This window comes from Populus trichocarpa, chromosome 16 (genome assembly GCF_000002775.5).
Source record: "Populus trichocarpa isolate Nisqually-1 chromosome 16, P.trichocarpa_v4.1, whole genome shotgun sequence".
NCBI classification, from domain to species: Eukaryota; Viridiplantae; Streptophyta; class Magnoliopsida; order Malpighiales; family Salicaceae; genus Populus; species Populus trichocarpa.
This window is the reverse complement of record NC_037300.2, coordinates 6,028,105-6,050,244: the sequence shown is the minus strand read 5'-3', so window position 1 is coordinate 6,050,244 and position 22,140 is coordinate 6,028,105. Positions and strand designations below refer to the sequence as shown.

At 32.1% G+C, this 22,140-nt stretch overlaps 2 protein-coding genes across 2 annotated transcripts; both read left to right on the top strand.

Moving 5' to 3' along the window:
- Positions 1-4,282: 4,282 nt before the first annotated feature.
- LOC7467577 (uncharacterized protein At3g28850) lies at positions 4,283-5,986 on the top strand. Its single transcript, XM_002323390.4, has one exon. The coding sequence runs from the start codon at positions 4,398-4,400 to the stop codon at positions 5,634-5,636; it is 1,239 nt and encodes a 412-aa protein (XP_002323426.2). The 5' UTR covers positions 4,283-4,397; the 3' UTR covers positions 5,637-5,986.
- A 12,668-nt stretch (positions 5,987-18,654) lies between these two features.
- LOC7465268 (F-box/kelch-repeat protein At1g57790) lies at positions 18,655-21,780 on the top strand. Its single transcript, XM_002323389.4, has 3 exons — positions 18,655-18,818; positions 19,775-20,917; positions 21,447-21,780. The coding sequence occupies exons 1-2, from the start codon at positions 18,787-18,789 to the stop codon at positions 20,871-20,873; spliced, it is 1,131 nt and encodes a 376-aa protein (XP_002323425.2). The 5' UTR covers positions 18,655-18,786; the 3' UTR covers positions 20,874-20,917; positions 21,447-21,780.
- Positions 21,781-22,140: the final 360 nt, after the last annotated feature.

The window sequence follows — 22,140 nt, the reverse complement described above, 5'->3', positions numbered from 1 at the left end:
GATAACATTAAGGGAAAATAGAAAAGGATGGAAAACCAAATAAATGCTTATTGACTATGTGTTTTGGTTTGTGATGGTGTGTTAATGATGCTTTGATATGAATCTAATTATTGTGTTTAATTGAAGTTGAGTTTCCAATGTTCCTGGACTAAGAATTCAAGGGAGGTTTAGTTAATTGCTTGGATAATTGCATGAATTGAATGTGTTCACATGTGAAGGAAAGAGATAATGTATGGAAATGATTTTGGAACTTGTAGTTGGAATTGAGAAATTGTTATATGATAGATGTATCTTCAAGAGGTCTACAAAATCTTTAAATATGGTGGGTTTTCTTTATAAGATTTACAAAACCTTTAAATTTCTTAAACAACTTATCTTTACTAAGTAACAACTAAAAGTAAAACAAAAAAAAAATATATAAAAAATTAGAAAAAAATTTGAATTAAAATAATAAATTCAAAAAACCTTAGGAAAAATAACAAAATTGACCCAAATAACAACTCCTAGGCCTAATTCTGAGAGATCTAATGGTCCAATAAACAAAAACACTTACTATTATTATGATTGCCTATATAATCACCTGAAAAAATTAAGCCACATCTAACAGTCAGATCTTTTATTATCGTTGTTTTAAGGTGCTAACCTAATCTGGTAAGGTCGAACCTTTTTTTTTTTTTTTCCATAAACTTGTCTCACTAGTCCATCAATGTATTTGTTGAGGAATCTATATAGGAGGTGCTTGAGAGTGTGCTTGCGGTTGCTTTTCAAAATGCTTCTCGCTTGGAAATGCATCAAAATAATATTATTTAGAAATTATTTTTAACATTAGCACATCAAAATGATCTGAAAACACTAAAGAAATATTAATTTGAAGCAAAGAAAAAAATAAAAAAAATTATTTTTTTTAAAAAAATGCTTTTAAAATACTAAAATAAACAAGCTTATAGTCTGTTTAGATCAGATCCCTATCTGATTATGTCAAATCTTTTCTGATGCAGAATCATGGTTTGTGTTTCTTACAGTAATTTTATTAAAAGAAAAAGCATATTAATAAAAAAAACACCCTAATGTCCTGTGACACTCCTTCCATTTATTAATTGCCATAATTATAATTCAAATTCAATCCTCAAATAAAAAAACTTTTAATATGGTCCCAGTTTTTCTGAATAGACTTTGCTAAGGATAGGGTTTTTCCATGTGAAGACAAGCTGCAGGCATGCATATAACAATGACCGGCTCCTTTCACTCCAAAGACGCATTATGGAGTCTGACGAGCAGTTTTGAAGGCTACTGAGAAGTGGGCAGAATTAATTTGTAGTCCTGAGATTGAGGTGGAAGAGCATGCAACAAATGAGAAAACATGAGAAAACAGAGATGCTGTGTTTATAAGTGTGATAATAGTTGTGTTTTAAAGTATTTTTTATTTAAAAATATATTTAAATATATATATATTTTTAAAAAAGTTATTTTTAACATTAACACATTAAAATATCTGAAAATTTTAAAAATAATAATTTAAAATAAAAAATAATTTTTTTTTATGGCCACCATCAAGAAGAAGAAGAATAATGATGTACGACACTTGATGTTGTGGTCTAACGGGGGAAGGGATTTGTTCCCTTCCTCTGCACTCGGGTTCGATCATCTCTATGTATACCTGTTATTCTCGCGGTGTCTTAACTACTCAGTGAATCCGGGATTAATCATGATGCGCGTAAACTGGCACAATCACCCCAGGTTGTAAAAAAAAGAAAAAAAGAATGATGATGTACGGAGCTGTTTGTGAAACAATTCTCCGTCTAGAGCTTTGGCATTTTGTGATGTATTTAGTAAGAGAGAGAATGATGACACAACTAATCCTCAACAAATGACCTTCTTTAGTCACAAAACACGAGGAGATTGGGAAAGAAAAAACATGCTTCGATGGGGACTTCTCTCCTACTATATTTATATATTGATCTCATTAATTTATATTTATATTTGATGGAATATGTATAATAATTGATTTACATTTACTATTATGAACGCTGCCAAAGCCAAATTAAAAAAAAAACGCTATTTTTCTATGAGTTTTATCTTAAATTACTATAGATTATACTATTCATTTTACAAAAACATTCAGTTATCCATGTTCAAGTAACAAAAAAAATATTAATGAAGTTCTATAAAACTGATTTGAAACTTTAATCTAATTGGAAAATATAGAATCAAGCTCAAAAATGTTTTTTTTGAATTGTTCTATTTTTTTGCATTCATTTTATAATATTTTGGGGTTAAAAATAGATTTACTTGAGTTTCTAGAATATATTTTTAAGGTATTTTTAAGTGAAAATAAGTTAAAAATTAAGTTTTTTTTTTTTTAGGAACACTAAACCTAACTTTTGAACTAGATGATGATATGTTATCTCTCCAAGCAAATAACACGTTGTCTGTCCATTTAAAAAAATAAAAGAGCGAAGTGTGTGATCCAGACGTTGTACGGCCATGCTTCCCTGGACTTTATTTTTTGGGGCTAGCACGCGTTCCAATCCTTTTAGGTGCATACTTTTATATTACCCTTTTATTCTTTTATATTTTGATTTAAATTCATTATAAATAAAATATTATGTAATTTTTCCATTATTTTGAAACAAGATTATTTGTTTTTATAATGAGATTAACAATTACTTTGTGAATTATGTTATATAAGAACCTAATATGAAAATTTTATAAGAAAATATGCTTATGAATGTTAATTTAAAATAAAATATTTATTTTGTTGTTTTTTAACTATTTTTTTAAACGGACACTGAAAATAACTGATATAATATCACTATTTACTCCGATTATCTCATATATATATATATATATATTCCATCAATTAAATTTGAACGTTGAAAGAATATCCCAAATTCCTCTTGAATAATCTCGTTGCTTGGGGGGGGGGGGGGGTGTAAATGGGATTATTGCATAAACTCTGCATTTGCCGCATGAGATACATGCTCAAATTCAAACTCTTCTGATTTGGGTTTTTGCTTTTTTTTTTTATATATATATATTCCGTGAAAAACAGGCAATCTTTTAACGTCAGTGAAGACGATCTCTCATGGAAATAAATCAGTAACAGAGGAGAGGACTGCGCTCTGTAATGGCTCCCACCTACGCCAATTAAACAGCCGCCAATAAGGTTTCTTGTCTTATTTCTAGAAGACGAACCTTTTCTAAAAGTTGCCTTCCCCGGTAAGGACAACGGAATTAGGCCAATGTGCTATTTAAAAAAAAATAAAAATAGATAGGAGTATTATTATAGCTAATAAAAAATAATACCATTTTAATATATTTTTAAATAAAAAATACTTTAAAAATAACTATATCACATTTTCAATATCCTCTGCCAGCAAAATTCGCTAAACGTTGCCCATAACATGAGAATCAAATGACAACAGCAAACATCCACCACAAGAAGAGAGAAACATTTCTTTCCTCCTATCGAAAAAGACTGTACGGTCATTATCCAAGGCCCAAGGGAGAGGTACAGGCACCTAGATTTTCTCGGCTAAAACGTTATACAAGGAGAAGGGGCAATGAAAAAGTGTCTCGCTACTTTATGATAAAATATGTAAAAGGTTTCTAGATTTTCAATTTTCAAACAAGAGCAGTATTGAGAAAAAATCAGTGAAGCCATGAGAGGGAGACCTCATGCTCATCTCTCCTATCCTTTACTCATTGTATTCAGTATTTTTGTATGTTTGGCTGGCATTTCCTTACCCTCTTCAGAGGGATTTGAAAGCTGAGAGATGGGGAAGAAAAGTAGCAAAAAATATACACAGCTCCCTCCTCCTCGGCACGAACTGCAGACATTTAACTATGAGTTTTTAGGCTAAAATAAATTGCCGATGTTTCTTTATAACCTTAACTTATTTGAATATAAAGCATTTAACTATGGTTTATCGTGAATTAGTGACTCGTTGCTGTACAATTTGTTTATTACGCGTGCCATAAGCACACATGATTGATGGGTTCTGAATTCCTTGTTTCTCCTGCAGAGACCAGGTTTCATATTTGTAATGATGTGATTAATAGGCAACTTTCTAAGGGTTCAAATTGAAAGGATACTACAAGAATTGGGCCAAAAAGGAGATACAGGAAAAGGTAGGCAACACTAAGAGAAATAACTGAAACTAACGAGGGCTTTCTAACAAAAACAATAAAGACATTCGAAAATTTCGACCGTTGGGTCCGTTGCAGACAGACAAGACACAGGGTAACGGTTAAGTTCTTCGGAAAAGAAAAGGAAAACAAGAAATACTCCCCCACTTACTTACGTGCAGTTATCTCTTTCAAAACTGCAAAGAGACTGAAGAAACCACCAGAAGAAAAAGAAAAAAAGTAGAGCGAACCCCACAAGATAAGAAACAATGGGATGTGTTTCTTCAAAACTCTTCAAGAAAGAACTCCATCAACAAATCATATTCAACAATGGCGGCCAGTGTGTTGACCACGTGGTCTCTCTCACTTCTTCAACTTATGGTGCTCTCAAACTTGACTGCAACAATCAACATCAACAACAACCACCACTACAACAAGCACACAAACAAGATCCCATCAAAGAAATTGTGGAAGAGAGTAAGAGATTGCAACAAATATCTCCAACAAAAGAAGATCCAGAGGTTGTTAACACTTGGGAGCTAATGGGAGATCTTGAAGAAGGAGTACCCGTTTCAAGTCAAACTAAGAGAAGTCCAAATTCGAGGGTTTTGCTTCGTGGGTTTGCTGATTTGGACCTTAGGAGTCCACTCAAATTCTTGAATCAAATTGGGTCTCCAAGAAAGGCGAAAACTTATGGTGGCAAAGAAAATAAGGTAAAGAGATCGTCAGATTTTAGCCCCAGACCGGTTTTAAAGGCCAACAATTCATCAGGGAATTCGTGCAAGGCAGTCTTGAGATTGAGTTATCCTGTGAAAGCGTCTCCAGTTGGGGCTAAAACAGAGAATCTTAGAAGAGAATCTGGATTCTCTCCGAGGAGGAAGAGTAGTTTTATTCCTCTGTTCGATCCAGAACTTGTTGCATTGTATGAGAAAGACTTGTCCGAAGAAGAAGAAGAAGAAATCGAGAGGATAATTTTACCAAGTTCAAGAACCACAAAAGTAAAGAATTTGCGAGATTTGGAATCTATCCTTCAGTCTTTCGAACAAAAACGCCCGCCTGGAGGGGAAAATAAGGTCGTGATTTACACTACTACATTGAGAGGAATTAGAAAAACATTTGAAGATTGCAACACCGTGAGATCAATTATTGAGTCACATCATATTCATATTGTTGAAAGAGACGTTTCCATGGATTCGGGCTTTAAGGAAGAGTTAAGAGGGCTAATGGGTACGAATGAAGTCAAAGTTCCACTTGTGTTTGTTAAAGGGAGGTTGATTGGCGGTGCTGACCAAGTGGTAAAGTTGGAGGTGGAGGGAAAGTTGGAGATTCTGTTTGATGGAATCCCGAAAGGGCTCGCTGGAGGATGTGAAGGGTGTGCTGGGGTTAGGTTTGTGATGTGTGTGGAGTGTAATGGGAGCTGCAAGGTTTTGCACGAGGAGCAGAAGAAGATGGTTAGATGTGGTGAGTGCAATGAGAATGGGCTGATGCAATGCCCCATCTGTTGCTGATTGACAATGAGGTGTGTGTAGAATTTTATCTAACCTTTTGAATTGATTTTGAGATTGTGAGATTTTGGCCAGGCTTGGTTAATTCTTGTGACTATTCCTCGTCAGGAATTAACATAGATTTACTTCATGATGTTTCGATATTGAAATAGTGGAGGTACTAAAGTGGGTTTTAGGCCTCTTGTCAGATTGACTGCTTGTGTTCTGGACATTAGCTGCTTAATTTGCTAATGTATTATATATTTCACGAATTCTTTAGAAATTCCTTGCACATATAAGCACTAAACCTTAATTTGTTAAACAAGTGTTTCTTATGCAAATTTGCTTTTGAGCTCCATTAACATTGCAATTCAGTTGGTTCTAAAGATGCCTTTCTTTTTCTAATGTTGCGATAGTTAGGATAACTTCTGTGCCTAAGCAATTAGACATGAAATCTCGTGTAAGTGATTCAGTGGCTCGCCAGTGAGGTACTGAATATTGGTGAAGTCTGGAGGCTACAAGAAAGAAAATGGTTATTTGGAGCTGCTCCTAGAACTCTAGTTTCTGGGAGATTTTCTCCCGCGATCATCTTACAGATTAATCTTTCGCTTCCACTTCTTTGCTTATTGTGAGAAATTTTCCAACTGAATCACTGTTATTCACAAGAAGATTATTGTGCAGATAAAAAAATTAATACATTCTCTGTTCTGCAGAAAAAAAAAAATGAAGTGTTGAAGAATTCTGAAGCAGAATTCTCCATCTATTATGCAGAAATAGAACTCAAGATTATAAATGGGGTTCTGTTTTGGGTTTTATGTTCCCTGTGTGCTGTTCAATAATCTCTCTTGTTTTAGATATGACTTGATGAAAAATTGATCACGGTGGTGATTGATACCGGCAACCTTTCCCTGCTCTTTGAGCGTCACATCCAGGCACACATGGAAATATTATTAATCCCAGGTCTCGAGCCCAAGAGCCTAAATGCATAGCAGTAGTAACCTTAACCTTAAGGGCATTATCATCCTCATGCTTAGCAATGTTTTTTGAAAGAAAAAGAAAACTGAAAGATTAAACAGTGTGAAAATCGTTGTTACATTAACACATGAGAGGATACATGCCACTTACGTAAAGAGGGGGCTAAAAGGTTGAAGTGAAGATTACTAGATTAGCTAATCAATTTTACTTAAAAATGGAAGCAATTCTTTTAAATTTTATCTGAATGATCACCGTAGAAGGAGAATAAAATTGCACTCCCAGTAATTAAGAATAAAATCCTACTTAAGATGGAATTTTCTGTCCAGTTGAAAGCATGGACTTCATCAAAAGATGGAACGGTTCCATATAAACTTAGAAAACATTATCATTTAATGGAGGTTTAACATGAAGCTGTTGTGCATTACGAGATTTACTATAAAATTTAAACACGAATTACCATCTTTCTTCTCTTTACCACCAGAGAAACTGTCAGAACAACCTTAAGAACAAAGCACCAGGTCTCTGGATACATGCCTGAAAATTACAGGCTGATCCAAGAGTATTTGATAAATTTGTATATAGATTTACTATATTTGAACCCCATGGATACTTTAGCATAAATGTATTTGTACTATATGGACAGGTGTAATTCTAAGAAAGGCTTGGTGATGACAAATAACTTGTTTGATAAAAAATTTCATAATTTTGATTTGATTAGTAGATCAGTTTCAATCAGAAGGTTCTATAAGCTTAGTTCTATAAGAGATCAACTAATTATAACCAACCGAGATTCGGAAGGCCCTCAAATTAGACCCATAAGTTTATGTTTTTATCAGTTTTGTTATCTTTTTTAGTCAATTTTGGATTTTTAGTTTTACTTGTGTTATTTTCCCATTTGAATTTGAATTTGAATTATTTTTTAAATATTTAAAATAGTTATAATCATGTTTTGAGGACGCGCTATTACAAGAAAATTATTTAGTAATAAAATTGTGAATTAAAGCTTATATGCGAATTTTGTTTTTTGAAAATTGTCTTTCTTTGGATTCCTATTCTTTAGGTTCGGCAATTTTTGGTGATCAAAGTCCTAGTTTGAGATAGTTTAATTATAGTTGAAGGATAATTGAGCTAATAAGAGGAGATAAATGATGTTTTGAGACGATGGATATTTACAAGTAAAATTGTGTGATGTAAGAGCAAAGAAAAGGGAAATGTAATATATGTGTTACTCAGTTATAGACTTCAATATATAAGTATAACAAATTAAAAGACAACATATAACTACCAAGAAAAGCACCTCATGTTTCCAAAATAAAGATGTAGGTGTTTATATAGCACACCACCATAGTTATGGAATAAAATATTATTCTCCTTTCTCTTTATATTTTCTCATTTTTTTTCTACAACATGATTCTTGAATCCTTTGCTAATCGGTTCTATCCCAACTTATACATCATCATTTAGTATTAGAGTTCAAAATCCTTAAACCACTCTAATGGTGAAAAATGTTAAAATAAAGGATATCTTCAAGCTTGAGAAATCCTTCAAGTTTTTCATGTAAGAAAACATTGACAAATTTGATAGGTTTATAAGGGAAATTGAAAACAGAATGTGAGAAATTGGCAAAAACCATAAAAAATAGGATGAAGGTTTTTAACTTAAAATCTCTTATTAACATACTTAATTATAAGGCAATCATCACATTTATCCATCCTAACCTTCTAAGAATATCTTTACTAGCAAGTTTTCACCTAACTAAAGGTATACTAGCACACTTCTTTTACCCACAACATCTTCTTTTTTATACCCACTATAACCTTTACTTAGCAACCAACCAAACATTTATGTAACTAACCCTGATTTTTGATTTTATATGTTTTAGGAGCTTCTTCTTTATAAAGAGATGCAAGGCTCCACATTAATCTTAAGTTTGTGAGCATAAGGGCATTCACACCATGATAAACATCATCTTCAACCCAAAAGTTTAGACTAATGGGTTATGTATCTATTTTATATATAAGCACTTTATGTTTTTCATTCATTTTCAATGTGGGATATTTACCATTCATACGTGCACTCAACAAATCTTTCCTTTATATATGAGTCCACTCTTTTTAAACACAACTCCTTTCAGCAAAAGTATATAACAATTGAAGTGTGATATCTGAAACTTGAAGTTTATTTCTTTTTCTTAACCATAGGTGAAGCAAACAAAGACATAAGATCTCAACCACAATCGTCACTCATCCCTAGCTAAACCATCATCTTTTATACCGGTTTGTTAAGGAGCTTCTTGTGTTTGTGAGATATATGGACCTTTGTCTACAATGGATTTGCACTTAAAAAGGCTTATATACAATGATGGACACCACCTCCAACTCAAAAGTCTAAATAATAGGTTATGTGTTCGTATTATATATAAGTACTGTAATACCCCATTTCTTTTTAATGTAAGATATTTACTACTCATATGTGCACCCAATATGTAGAGTTCATATCATTGTTGTAAGCTAAAAAAAAACCTCCCTACTTTTGATGGAAAAGACATCAATCAATAGGTTTATGAATGTAATTTGTTCTTCAAAATCAAACTCATATATGAGTATGAGAAGGTTCATTATGCTTCCTACTTCTTAGATGATAGGGCTTTGCTTTACAAAACCCATAAACCAAACACATTTTTTGTAAAATAATAAAATTATTCATTCTATACCTAAATACTCTAATAAAACTATCGACTACATTAATAGAAAAATGTCTCTTACTATGCAACCTGCCATTCCTTTCTTTTCAAATAACGTGAATAAAAACATACCAAACTAACCTTAAAAGAGTAGACAAGAAAGTTCTATGCTGAAATGAGTTTTCGCCCACTAAAACTCTACATTCTAGCTAGCCATATTTTTAGATATACCAGTATTTAACATAACTTTTTCTCATACATACATAGAGTTAGAACAACTAAAGAAAATGTGATCCTTATCCTCACTAAACATAACATAAAATAAGCACCTTTCACTAATACTTCTTTTCATAGAAATTTGTCTAGATTTATCACTCAACCTATTAAGAATTGCACTTTATAGACTTCACTTATAGAAAAATCGCTAATATATTTTGAAGAAATTTGTTTTTAGGATTACATTTCCAAATAACATGATCCTAAATATAAAAAGGCATATAATATTACAAATATTTTAAATGCCAACCATGATTTTAGAGCAAATATGTGGTCAACACAAAAAATAATGAGAAAGACTTTAATAACTTTATATTTCAAAGAAAGACTTTATTCATAAGTAAACCAATTACAACAAACTTTAGTAATAGGACTTAAAAAGAGCTAACTATTCCATTGTAGATGAGTGTTTCTACCCTAACTAATAACGTGTTCAATGAGATTCTAGGTTGTACTTTTAAGCATAAAAGCTTTATTTTCAATTATAAGAATAATCAGTTGTAATTTTAAAACTCTATAGCCTATCACCCTTAAATTTTATAGGAAGAAATCCATGCCCACCTATAAAGAGCAATTTTCAAAAATATTCCAAATATATATATTCCTTCGACTTTCTTATTTCTCAAAATAACATCATTTTACTCTTTCAATTTTTATATGTCTAATCCATCATCTTGCTTTGATAAAGTCACATAGTTTTAAGCAACTTTGGCTATATGTGTTAACCATTTTCACCTTTTCATATAAAAGTATTATATTTTTATTCATTGGCCTTTATAACCTACACTAGAAGGATAAATAAGAAGCATCAATAATTTTGGATACTAAAAATCTTAGAGGAAATGAGCTACAATAAACCAGCAAATGAAAGAAGCTTAAAAGAATAATTTTACATCCTAGAAGAAATCTTCCCAATAATAGGCCTACAATAATAAATAAATAAATAAACTTAGTTTGTTTGATATTAAAAGAAGCCCTCAATACCATGGGAAAATGACCAAGTCTGAACCCAAATATTATTTGAATTCACAAAGTAGTAGAATTATCCATTTCAACATATAAAACTTCACTTTTCATAGGTTTAAATTTCAGACCAAATATAGAATAAAAAACATAAAGCACAAAGGTGATATTCTTAATAAAATTTAAATCATCATTATATGAATATCAAGAGATTATCAACAAAACAGAAGTGAGATAGAAGGATTTTCCTACAATGTGGATGTTAATCACCATAATCCACAACAACATTTGAGATTTTTTATATCCGTCCCTAAAAATTAGAGACTCATGGATTATGTCATTCATGAAGAATTTCATGTTCGTACTTAAAAATAAGAGACTCATCAATTAAACCATTCAAGAAAATTTATGTTCATCTCTAAAAATAGAAAAATCATCAATTAGGAAATTCATGGAAAATTTGATGTTCATCCTGTCATAACCCAATTTTTGACCTTTTTATTTTAATTATTATTATTATTTTATGAAAAATGATGAAAAAATGATGATGAAAAACAAGTAAAAATAAAATAAATGAAGAATGAATTAAAATTTGGGATAAGAGCAACATGATTGGAAGTTTAAAGATATAATTAAACTCTTGACTAGTTTAATTAATCAAATCAAGAGCTTAATTGGAGAATTGATAAGTTTTGAGACTTAGTTAAGCTTGGAATTAATTTAATTAATCAAATCAAGAGCTTAATTGGAGAATTGATAAGTTTTGAGACTTAATTGAGCTTGAAATTAATTTAATTAATGAAATCAGGGACTTAATTGAAGAAATACCAAAGTTTAGGGCTAATTGGGGGTAAAATTGCAGCAGATTAAAGTACAAGGACTAGCTTGTAAAATACGCTGAAATACAGGGGTCCAATTACAATTTACCAGGGGCTTGATTACACGATTTCAGAACTTCAGTGACCAGATTGAAAATGGCTATTCCCATCACACAAACGGCGCCGTTGTTTTAGAATTTGTTAATCGCCTTCTTCGTCTTCCTCCTCAGGAGCCGTTGCTGGAGTAAAGGATGGAAGCCGTTTCAAATGCTTGGCATTCTCTGGCTATAAAGCCAGAGAAGATGAGAGAGCGCGGAGGGGAGAAAACTGAAGAAAAAACTGGGGAAACTGAGAGAAAAGGAGACCCAGGACAAGAAAAAAAAACCAGGAGACAGACGAAGAGGGAAAACAGAGAGAGACCGAGAGAAATAGACCGGGAAGAAAAAGGACACAGTCACACAAAGAAACCGGAGGAACTCTTAGTTTTTTTTTTAGAACCCCCATAACAGAAACCAGCTTTCACTCCAGCGAAGAAACAGAGCACAAAAAGAAAAACAGAGCAAAAAAATTCACAGACGAGAGAAGAGGAAACAGAGGGCAGGAAAGCAGAGATAGAAGGAGAAATTCCAGTTTCCTAGCAACAGACGCCTTCACTGATCTTCGCCCAAGACGCTAACACTCCAGCGAAGCAACCTGCGGCAAGGTAAGCTCTCTCTTCCGCTTCATTCTTTTTGAAACTTCAGTGCATTTAGCACTGTGCGAAGGTAATTAATTACCTTCGCATAGTGCCATGCACGCGTGAATCAAGTTCACGCGTGCTTTGCCCAGCCGGGTCACTGGCTTGGGCCAGCGACTGGGCCGGGCTGGCTGGGCCCAGCCCAGCCCAGCCCATGTGGGTTGAGATGGGCCCGGCCCCCAAAAAATATAAAAAAAATTAAAAATTAAAAATTAAAAATTAAAAATTAAAAAAAATATGCATGCATATATCCAAATTTATTTTTATTTGGTTTATTTAAAGAGCTAGAGTCAGCAACACCATTCATTTTTGTTTTGGGTTACGTAATACTTACCAACGCTAGAGTTGGAAGTATCCGTAGTCGAATATTCACTGACGCCAGAGTCAGGAATATTATAAGCAAATCATCATAGCATAAAACTAATAAATGTTTAGCAATTTAAGACAAAACCAACAATGCAGTCTGCTTCAAGCAGAACGTTTAAGGGGTGATAATATCTTCCCTTTTACGTAACCAGTCCCGTACCATAGGATCTCTGTTGACCAGTTAGGGTTTCTAGTGACCATAATACTAGGTGGCGACTCCTTAAACAAGACCATTCCCCATTAAAGAACAAGATGCCAGAAATCTGTTATTTTTCATATATTTTTAAGGTCGCCGCGATGTTCGGGTGCGACACATCCCTAAAATAAAGAGTCATTAATTAGGCCATTTGCAAAAAAATCGATGTTGGTCCCTAAAATAGAAGACTCGTTAATTAGATCGTTCTTGAAAAATTAAAAATCGGTCTCTAAAAGTAAAAGACCTATCAACTAGGCCTCTTGCAAAAAAAAAAATGATGTATATCCCTAAAAAATAGGAGATTCATTGATCATAAAAAAATTGTCATTCATTCATAAAAATAGAATACTCGTTAGACCATAAAAAAAATTGAATAAAGCATGAAAGGCAATCAAATTCTCAAGTGAGCTTAAGACAAGACAATACATGCCATGTGATATGATTCATGCAAGGGTTGAACAATCAAATTTGAATTTTGGTATAATGTTATTTATTATTCAGTTTTATGTTAATCAACATAACTCTCAATTCGAGTGTTAGATAGGGCTAAAATTTTACCAGATATTTTAAAATGTATTGTTCTATATTTGATTAAAATTTTACGTCATCCAAGTTCAGGAAAGCATAACAATACAGGTCAAAAGGTGTTATATAAATTTTGTTATTTATTACCTTTTGACTTGTGGACTTCTTATTTGGAAATGATTTTTTTTCTAATGATACAAAGATATCCAACAACTTATTTTTGGGAGTTTTCTAGTTCAACAAAGATCTTTAATAGGCAGCAACATAGTTTCCAAATATGATAAGAATTCCTTAATGTTTCAAAATTATTTTCTTACAAGGATTATTTATTTATCCTAACTACACATGGGAATGAGGGGTAGTGGTATTTAATGGCAGATTACTTTATTTGTTTTGGAAATTTTCTTTATTAAAAAAGGAGACTAAAAGAGGCAACAATAAATGGAATTAATATGTGTCATTGCCTTTCATGAATTGCAAGGGTTTCATGTTATATAATGAAGTTAAAAGGCAACAAAATTGGGGATCTAATTTAGCAATTAAAACAAGAGTTTTTCTTGCTAATTTTGAACATCAAGGGTTAGCTACAACTATCTCAATTCTTGCTAAATTTGACCATAAAGGATTCTAGGTAAAAAAAAAAAAAAAGCGATTGTTTTGGAGCATTTAAGCTTGTTTAATGAAAAACTATATTTATTATTTGGGTTTGGTGTTGTTTTCATTATTTTGGACTTGGTTTAGCTTGAGTTTGGACTTTTACTTTAATTTGGGTTCATGATAGCCCATTAGTCATTGTTTAAGGTTTATTAACTGTTTGGGCTTTAGTTTTAGTTGGGTTTTATTTTGGGCTTTTGGTCTATTATCCATTAAGGTTATTAAGGTTCTTTGTTGAGTCTATTTTAGATGTTTAATGTTGTCAAATTTCAGCAGCCATGAAATATTGAATAAAACTAGTGTTTTGCATGGAGTAACATGTTTTTATCTTTTTTAAAACAAAAAGCAATTGAACTTATCGGAGTATAATTGACTTTATGACGTTCTTCCTTATACTTCTCATTCGTGACTTGCTAATCATTAGGTGAGGATTCAAATTCCAATAGTGTTGGTATCTCAATTCAAGGTAATTATTATGTCATACTCTTCTATTAAATCTGGTTTTTTGCTTTTCAGGATCATGTCAATTTGCTTGTAGGTTTCTAGATCAATATATCAATGGGGTTCGCATCACCATGTATATAAATTAGTCTCATAAGAAATAAATTTTATGAATTTGCATGATTTTGTTCATATTCTAAGAATAAAATTTAAATAGAAAAGTCAACATACATGGCATTTACAAACAACACGATATCAGTTTTTAATCGCGTTTCTAGCAATAATTTCACAACAAATGAAAAGATCAAAATATGTATGACAAAGCAACATGTAAAACTCTATACATTGATATATATAGAATAGGTTTGCTACATTACTTGAATGTTAAGAGCCCAACACAATATAATTGAAAAGGAAGTTACTGTTGTTACTACTATTACTGTGAAAAAACATATTTGAATACCCACAACTTAATAATAACTTGGTGACATTATTGTTGTGTTTGGTGATGATGCTATTATTCTTAAAGACCATACCTCAATAACTTCTTTCTTTATAAAGAAAATGGAAGTGTTACTTAAAAAAAAAGGTATGCTATTGTTATTGAATATCCAAACCTCAAAATTGCTTAGACATGCTATTGTTACTGCTTCAAAAGAGGATGTTATTGTTTCTGTAGCAACTTCTAGTTGGATTTAAAGCATTGAAACGACACAGTTTAGAGATGTTTCCTTGATAAAAGTTTAATATCTCCTTTTAAGATTCTCAACTCATTTAAGCTTGATTTATTATGACTTCTATAACTCCGTATGCATGTTAAAAACCAAAATAATATCTAAGTTATGGTGAACTTTTAGACAGATTTCATGTTCTCTGTTTTTGCTATGTTTTAAACTTAAAAAGAGAAAAAATAGATTTTGGACTATTCAAAAAAGTTTTTGGTCTATGTCTTATGTCCTAGCAAGATAAAAAAGCGCCGAAACCGAAGTGTTTGGCTCCAGTTATAATCCATAAGCCAAAAAATAATCTTTGCTAAAGCACCTCTCTTTCCCCTCTTTTTATAATCAAAATCAAGCCTCTTTTTTATTGGCCACAAGAAAGGGAAGTAGTATGTGTCATTGCCTTTCATGAATTGCAAGGGTTTCATGCTATATAAGGAAGTTAAAAGGCAACAAAAATTGGGGATCTAATTTAGCAATTAAAACAAGAATTTTTCTTGCTAATTTTGAACATCAAGGGTTAGATACAACTATCCCAATCCTTGCTAAATTTGACCATAAAGGATTCTAGGTAAAAAAAAAGGCGATTGTTTTGGAGCATTTAAGCTTGTTTAATGAAAAACTATATTTATTATTTAGGTTTGGTGTTGTTTTCATTATTTTGAACTTGGTTTAGCTTGAGTTTGGACTTTTACTTTAATTTGGGTTCATGATAGCCCATTAGTCATTGTTTAAGGTTTATTAACTGTTTGGGCTTTAGTTTTAGTTGGGTTTTATTTTGGGCTTTTGGTCTATTATCCATTAAGGTTATTAAGGTTCTTTGTTGAGTCTATTTTAGATGTTTAATGTTGTCAAATTTCAGCAGCCATGGAATATTAAATAAAACTAGTGTTTTACATGGAGTAACATGTTTTTTTTTTTTTAAAAAAAAGAGCAATTGAACTTATCGAAGTATAATTGACTTTGTGGCGTTCTTCCTTATACTTCTCATTCGTGACTCGCTAATCATTGGGTGAGGATTCAAATTTCAATAGTGTTGGTATCTTAATTCAAGGTAATTATTATGTCATACTCTTCTATTAAATCTGTTTTTTTGCTTTTCAGGATTATGTCAATTTGCTTGCAGGTTTCTATATCAATATATCAATGGGGTTCGCATCACCATGTATATAAATTAGTCTCATAAGAAATAAATTCTATGAATTTGCATGATTTTGTTCATATTCTAAGAATAAAATTTAAATAGAAAAATCAATATACATGGCATTTACAAACAACACGATATCAGTTTTTAATTGCGTTTCTAGCAATAACTTCACAACAAATGAAAAGATCAAAATATGTACGACAAAACAACATGTAAAACTCTATACATTGATATAGAGGGATTACTTGAATGTTAAGAGCCCAACACAATAGAATTGAAGAGGAAGTTACTATTGTTACTGCTATTACTGTGAAAAAACATATTTGAATACCCACAACTTAATAATAACTTGGTGACATTATTATTGTGTTTAGTGATGATGTTATTATTCTTAAAGATCATACCTCAATAACTTCCTTCTTTATAAAGAAAATGGAAGTGTTACTTTAAAAAAAAGGTATGCTATTGTTATTGAATATCCAAACCTCAAGATTGCTTAGACATGCTACTGTTACTACTGCAAAGAGGATGTTATTGTTTCTGTAGCAACTTCTAGTTGGATTTAAAGCATTGAAACGACACAATTTAGAGATGTTTCCTTGATAAAAGGTTAATATCTTCTTCTAGGATTCTCAACTCATCTAAGCTTGATTTATTATGACTTCTATAACTCCATATGCATGTTAAAAACCAAAATAATATCTAAGTTATAGTGAATTTTTAGACAGATTCCATGTTCTCTATTTTTGCTATGTTTTAAACTTAAAAAGAGAAAAAATAGATTTTGGACTATTCAAAAAAGTTTTTGGTCTATGTCTTATGTCCTATCAAGATAAAAAAGCGCCGAAACCGAAATATTTGGCTCCAATTATAATCCATAAACCAAAAAATAATTTTTGCTAAAGCACCTCTCTTTCCCCTCCTTTTATAATTAAAATCAAGCCTCTTTTTTATTGGCCACAAGAAAGGACTTGGAACTTCTCTTTTATATATTAATCTTGAACCCTAACTTTAGTAAAGTTAATCTTCACCATTGAGCTCTTCCTTGCTATTTGTCTTTGTACTATGTTTGCAAATGAAAAATGAATTTTTTTTTTTAATGGTGATAATGCAGTTGATTTTGAAAGACAAATAAGGTGGGTTTTAGCCTTTTTTGTTTCAGTAATAACAAAGGGTATATGGGCTGTGTTTTTATGGTTGTTTACTATATTTGCAACATGAAAAATGACTTGAAAAGGTGGGTTTTGGCTAATTCTACAGCTGAAACTTGGATGACAATGCGTGTGGCTTTGGCTTGATTTTGCAACAAATAATAAAGGGATAAAAATAGTGTATTTTGGCTTGATTTGCAACAGGTCATGTGAGCTATAAGAGAGGGTTTACAACTGCAATTAATCGTATAGTATTGGGGAGGGAGAGATCCTGAGCTTTGGCTTATTTTCATGAGAAAGAAAAAGTGTGAGGGAGCAAACAAAAGGGTTTTGTGTTTTTTTTTTTTGTTGAGATGAGAAAAAAAAAAAGAAAAATGTCATTGTTTGTTCTTCAACTTCTTTTGAATTTTTTGATATTTCAACTTTTAAAAATTTACTAACACGAAAAATAATAAACAACACGGTTAAAAGGCGTAAAATGACTAAGAATTTATTGAATTTCCACAAAAAACACATTTTCTTAGAAACTTTCATATTTTTGCATTTTATTTTCTATTTTAAAACGAATTAGGAAAAATATGATCGAAATAGAGGAGTTAAAATCAAGTCCCGATAAGAATGATGCTATTCCAACCTCTACAAATTTGCTAACACCAAAAATGATAAATAAAGGGTTAAAATGTGTGAAAGGGCCAAGAATTAGTTGAATTGTCATGAAAACATATTTTCTTATAAAATTTTGTATTTTATTTTCTATTTTAGAATGAAGCAAAAGAAAAATGATTATAACAAGGAATTAGAAAAAAAAAATTAATAGGGATAAAAATTGAGTTACAACAATATTCTCATTGCTTTTATTATTACTATCACTATATAATATATGACTATTATGACGTTACTAGATGAACTCTCTTTAATTTTTTTATTTTGTGTTAAATTAAAGTGTAAAGATAACTATAGATAAAATTTCTAAATCAAATAAAAACTTAAAAGTACATATTAAACTTAAAAATCTATGAAATTTGATATAGTTGATTAAGTGTTGATTTTTTATACAATTAAATTGGTATTTAATTACAAAAAGGGTTATTAGATTTATCAAATTATTTAAACTACAATTTAATAATGTTATCATAACATAAAGAAAGAAATAAAAATGCTTTGTTTGGTCCAATTCTTCTTACAAACACATTGAAACTAAAATGATGTACTTAAAATGGTTAAATTCACACGATGAACGCTTTTATAACATTGAATTTCTCTCTTTCTTTGTCTTGAGTCATGACTTGCCATGTAATGCCCATCTGGCATTTTCGCTTACGTTGCAAAATCTCATTGGAGAATGGTTATCCAAAGACAGTGGATATTTCAGATATGTACACGTGTAGTCACCATGATTCAATTGGGTGTACGTAGCAAACATGGGAATCAATATGGTAAGCATTACATGGTTTCTTTTGTCTCTACATTTTCCTCTCTCTCTCTAAAAACTGAGTTGCCTCATTCAGTACTAAAAGAGAAGAAATGGGTGGTAGAAAGAGAAGGAAAGTGAAATTGTAAGTTGGGTTTTGTTTCTATTAACTGAAAACACTATGAAGTTTGTTACTTTACCATTTGTTTAGCATAATTTGTGATTTAATTGCTTTAGTATTAGGGTTTGTTATTACATCTTTTTAGGGTTTTAGATTTTTTTATATGAAGGGGTTGTGTGCTGATGCAAATTGGTTGTTTTAGATTGTGTTTAGTAGTGATGTGGGAAATTGGAATTAAAGTTGAGTGATTTCATTTCAGTGTGATGTGGGTGTGATTTAGATATGATGCTTTGGGTTTAGAGTGCTTTCACTTTTGGGTGATGTGGTTTGGAAATTTGAATATTACTCTCAAATTTGAACATTGATCCTAGATGGGTTTCCTAGAATTGCCATATTGTGTGTCAGGATATTGTGATTTTTATCAGTGCTGATTCTTTTATTGGGGGGCTATGAGCTACTGATTTATGTGATTGATTTCTGGATAAAAAATGAATTATTGTTTGAATTCATTTTTGGAGCTTGTGTAATTTTTAATAATTTTTTAGCATAGAGTGATCTTCGCAATCATGATCATGATTTTCTGTAAACCAATTGCCATATTGATCTTATAGGTGATACGCAGTTACCATGATTATGTAATTTGTGCTCTTTTGCTGCAATCAATTCCTTTGTAATGGCAGTGGTTTTTTGTGATTGCTTCTAATGCTGTCTCCATACTGTTCTTGATTTGAGAAATTCCACTTTTCATTTAAGGTCCAAATCAATCACTACTCTCCCTAAAACTGAAACTGCAAATTAGCTATTTTATTTTATAGTCTTTTACTTCGTCAGCCTTTTATTTATAAATTGCAAATTAGAAATCTATCTCATCCCAGTCAAAAAAAAAAAAAATTGAACTTTTATTGGAGTTACAACTTCTTTTGAATAATTTATAGTTGATTTTGCATTTTATTCCCATTTATGTGCTTTCCATGACCTAGGTTATCTGCGAGGGTGGTGGATGATAAAAGAAGAACAACAATGAATAAGAAAGCAATGTTGGAAATGCAAACTTGGTCTGATCTTCCCATAGAACTTCTGGAACTGATATTCTGTCGCTTGTCGCTAGAGGATAATATCCGTTCCTCCATTGCTTGCAAGAGATGGAACACTGCTGCCATTTCTGTTAGAGTGGTAAACCATTCACCCTGGCTTATGTATTTTCCAAAATTTGGTAACATGTATGAGTTCTACGATCCAGCTCAGCGCAAGACCTATTCTCTTGAGTTGCCAGAGTTGTATGGGTCGAGAGTTTGCTACACCAAAGATGGTTGGCTGTTGCTATACAGACCCAGAACAAACCGTGTGTTTTTCTTTAATCCTTTCTCTCGGGAAGTTGTCAAACTGCCAAGATTTGAATTGACTTATCAGATAGTTGCCTTCTCTTGTGCCCCAACATCTAACACCTGTGTAGTTTTTACAGTTAGGCACATCAGTCCCACAATTGTTGCAATCAGTACTTGTCATCCTGGGGCAACTGAGTGGGTTACTGTTAATTATCAAAATCGCTTGCCTTTTGTGAGTAGTATTTGGAACAAGATCGTTTTCTGCAATGGATTCTTCTACTGTCTAAGTCTCACTGGTTGGCTTGGTGTGTTTGACCCACTGGAGCATACTTGGAGTGTTCTTGCTGTGCCACCCCCTAAATGCCCTGAGAATTTTTTTGCAAAAAATTGGTGGAAGGGAAAGTTTATGTCTGAGCATAATGGAGACATTCTAGTTATTTATACATGCTGTAGTGAAAATCCCATAATATTTAAGTTGGATCAGTCAAAGATGTTCTGGCGAGAGATGAAAACCCTTGATGGTATGACACTATTTGCCAGTTTCTTGTCATCTCATTCAAGAAGTGACCTCCCTGGCATGATGAGAAACAGCGTCTACTTCTCTAAAGTTCGTTTCTTTGGGAAACGCTGCATATCTTATTCTCTTGATGATTGTAGATACTATCCTCGTAAGCAGTGTCATGACTGGGGAGAGCAAGATCCTTTTGAGAATATCTGGATTGAACCACCTGAGGACCTCTCATCCTTCATTTGAACAGAATACAAGCGATGCTTGTTATGTATATTCGAGTTATGCAGGTATGCTGCTTAAACTAAAGTTAACCATTTCTTACATAAAATTATATTTTCTTTCTTGCACATAATTGAATGCCGCTGATGCTCCTTGTATCTGTTGTAGCTCATGGAAATGTGATTATCCTTGAAAGGACTTAAATAAATTCAATGCTTATGTTTAAAATACTTGTCTGATGTAAAGCTAAAAAGATGTACTGATTTTTGAAGATTGAAATACAAGAACAGTTTGAGCAACAAATATTTGCTAACAATATAACCAAGGGAAACTTACAAGTGAGATTCACCAATACAGGAAAGAGTGACTGCTGTTTATCAGTGACACTAAAAGCTTAGAAATGCCAAACTTTATGATTATATCCGAGCGTCTATATTTACTCTTACATTTGACACAAGGATCTGTCTGAAAATTTGTCTTTCAGCAATGAAGGCTTTGGATGGTTGTCGTCTTTGTATTTGCGTCCCTTAGTACTTGATCTACATGATTGTTTAATATTTAGTTAAATGTTGTTCTTTATCACTGTGTTTGCCACAGATCGTGGAGCATATTTAGAGTGTTTACTCACTCGCATTGAGATGAAGCTGTTCATTGAAGTCTTAAAAGCTTTATGATGCAGTAACACACACATGCAGCGCGTTAGCCTTGAGGAATACTGAAATCTACTCCACACCCCCTATTTTCTGCCCTTCTAGGATCTGAAATTTAAGATCCATTGGAAGGGCCACTGTGTATGATCATCTGTGCATTCTTAGGCATATAATGTGTTCCAAATATGTTTCAAATAAATATGTTAGCTATTTTTTGTATTGTTGTATTCCTAATATTATTTACTAGTTTAACGAAGTTGGAAAAGCTTGGTAACTTGAAAGATATTGATTGGAACTGGTAAAGGGGATCAATATGAGAATGTGGTGTTCGTCGGCCTTATTTGTTTCTCTGGAAATTCCTTGTTCTCGAATCTGAAGTGTTCCAATTTGAATAAACCCTGGAACAAGAATGTGATTTTATGATTGTAGTTTTAGTTATCAAACGATAACCAGTATATTAGAGTTATAGCACCCTAGCCTGTTAGATTAACGCAACAAGCTAGTAATATGCTAGCCATATGACCCTCTGACCTGTGATTTGCAGCTGGTCATTTTTTTTTCCCAACAAGAAAAAAAAAATGCAGGCTCTTTCAACTTTTTTTAATATAGTAAATGCAAAAATAAAAAATAAAATAATAAAA

Coding starts and splice junctions, on each gene's coding strand:
- LOC7467577 (XM_002323390.4), top strand. CDS start 4,398: ATGGGATGTGTTTCTTCAAAACTCTTCAAGAAAGAACTCCATCAACAA.
- LOC7465268 (XM_002323389.4), top strand. CDS start 18,787: ATGGGTGGTAGAAAGAGAAGGAAAGTGAAATT. Junction 18,819..19,774: donor AAGAGAAGGAAAGTGAAATT/GTAAGTTGGGTT, acceptor TCCATGACCTAG/GTTATCTGCGAGGGTGGTGG.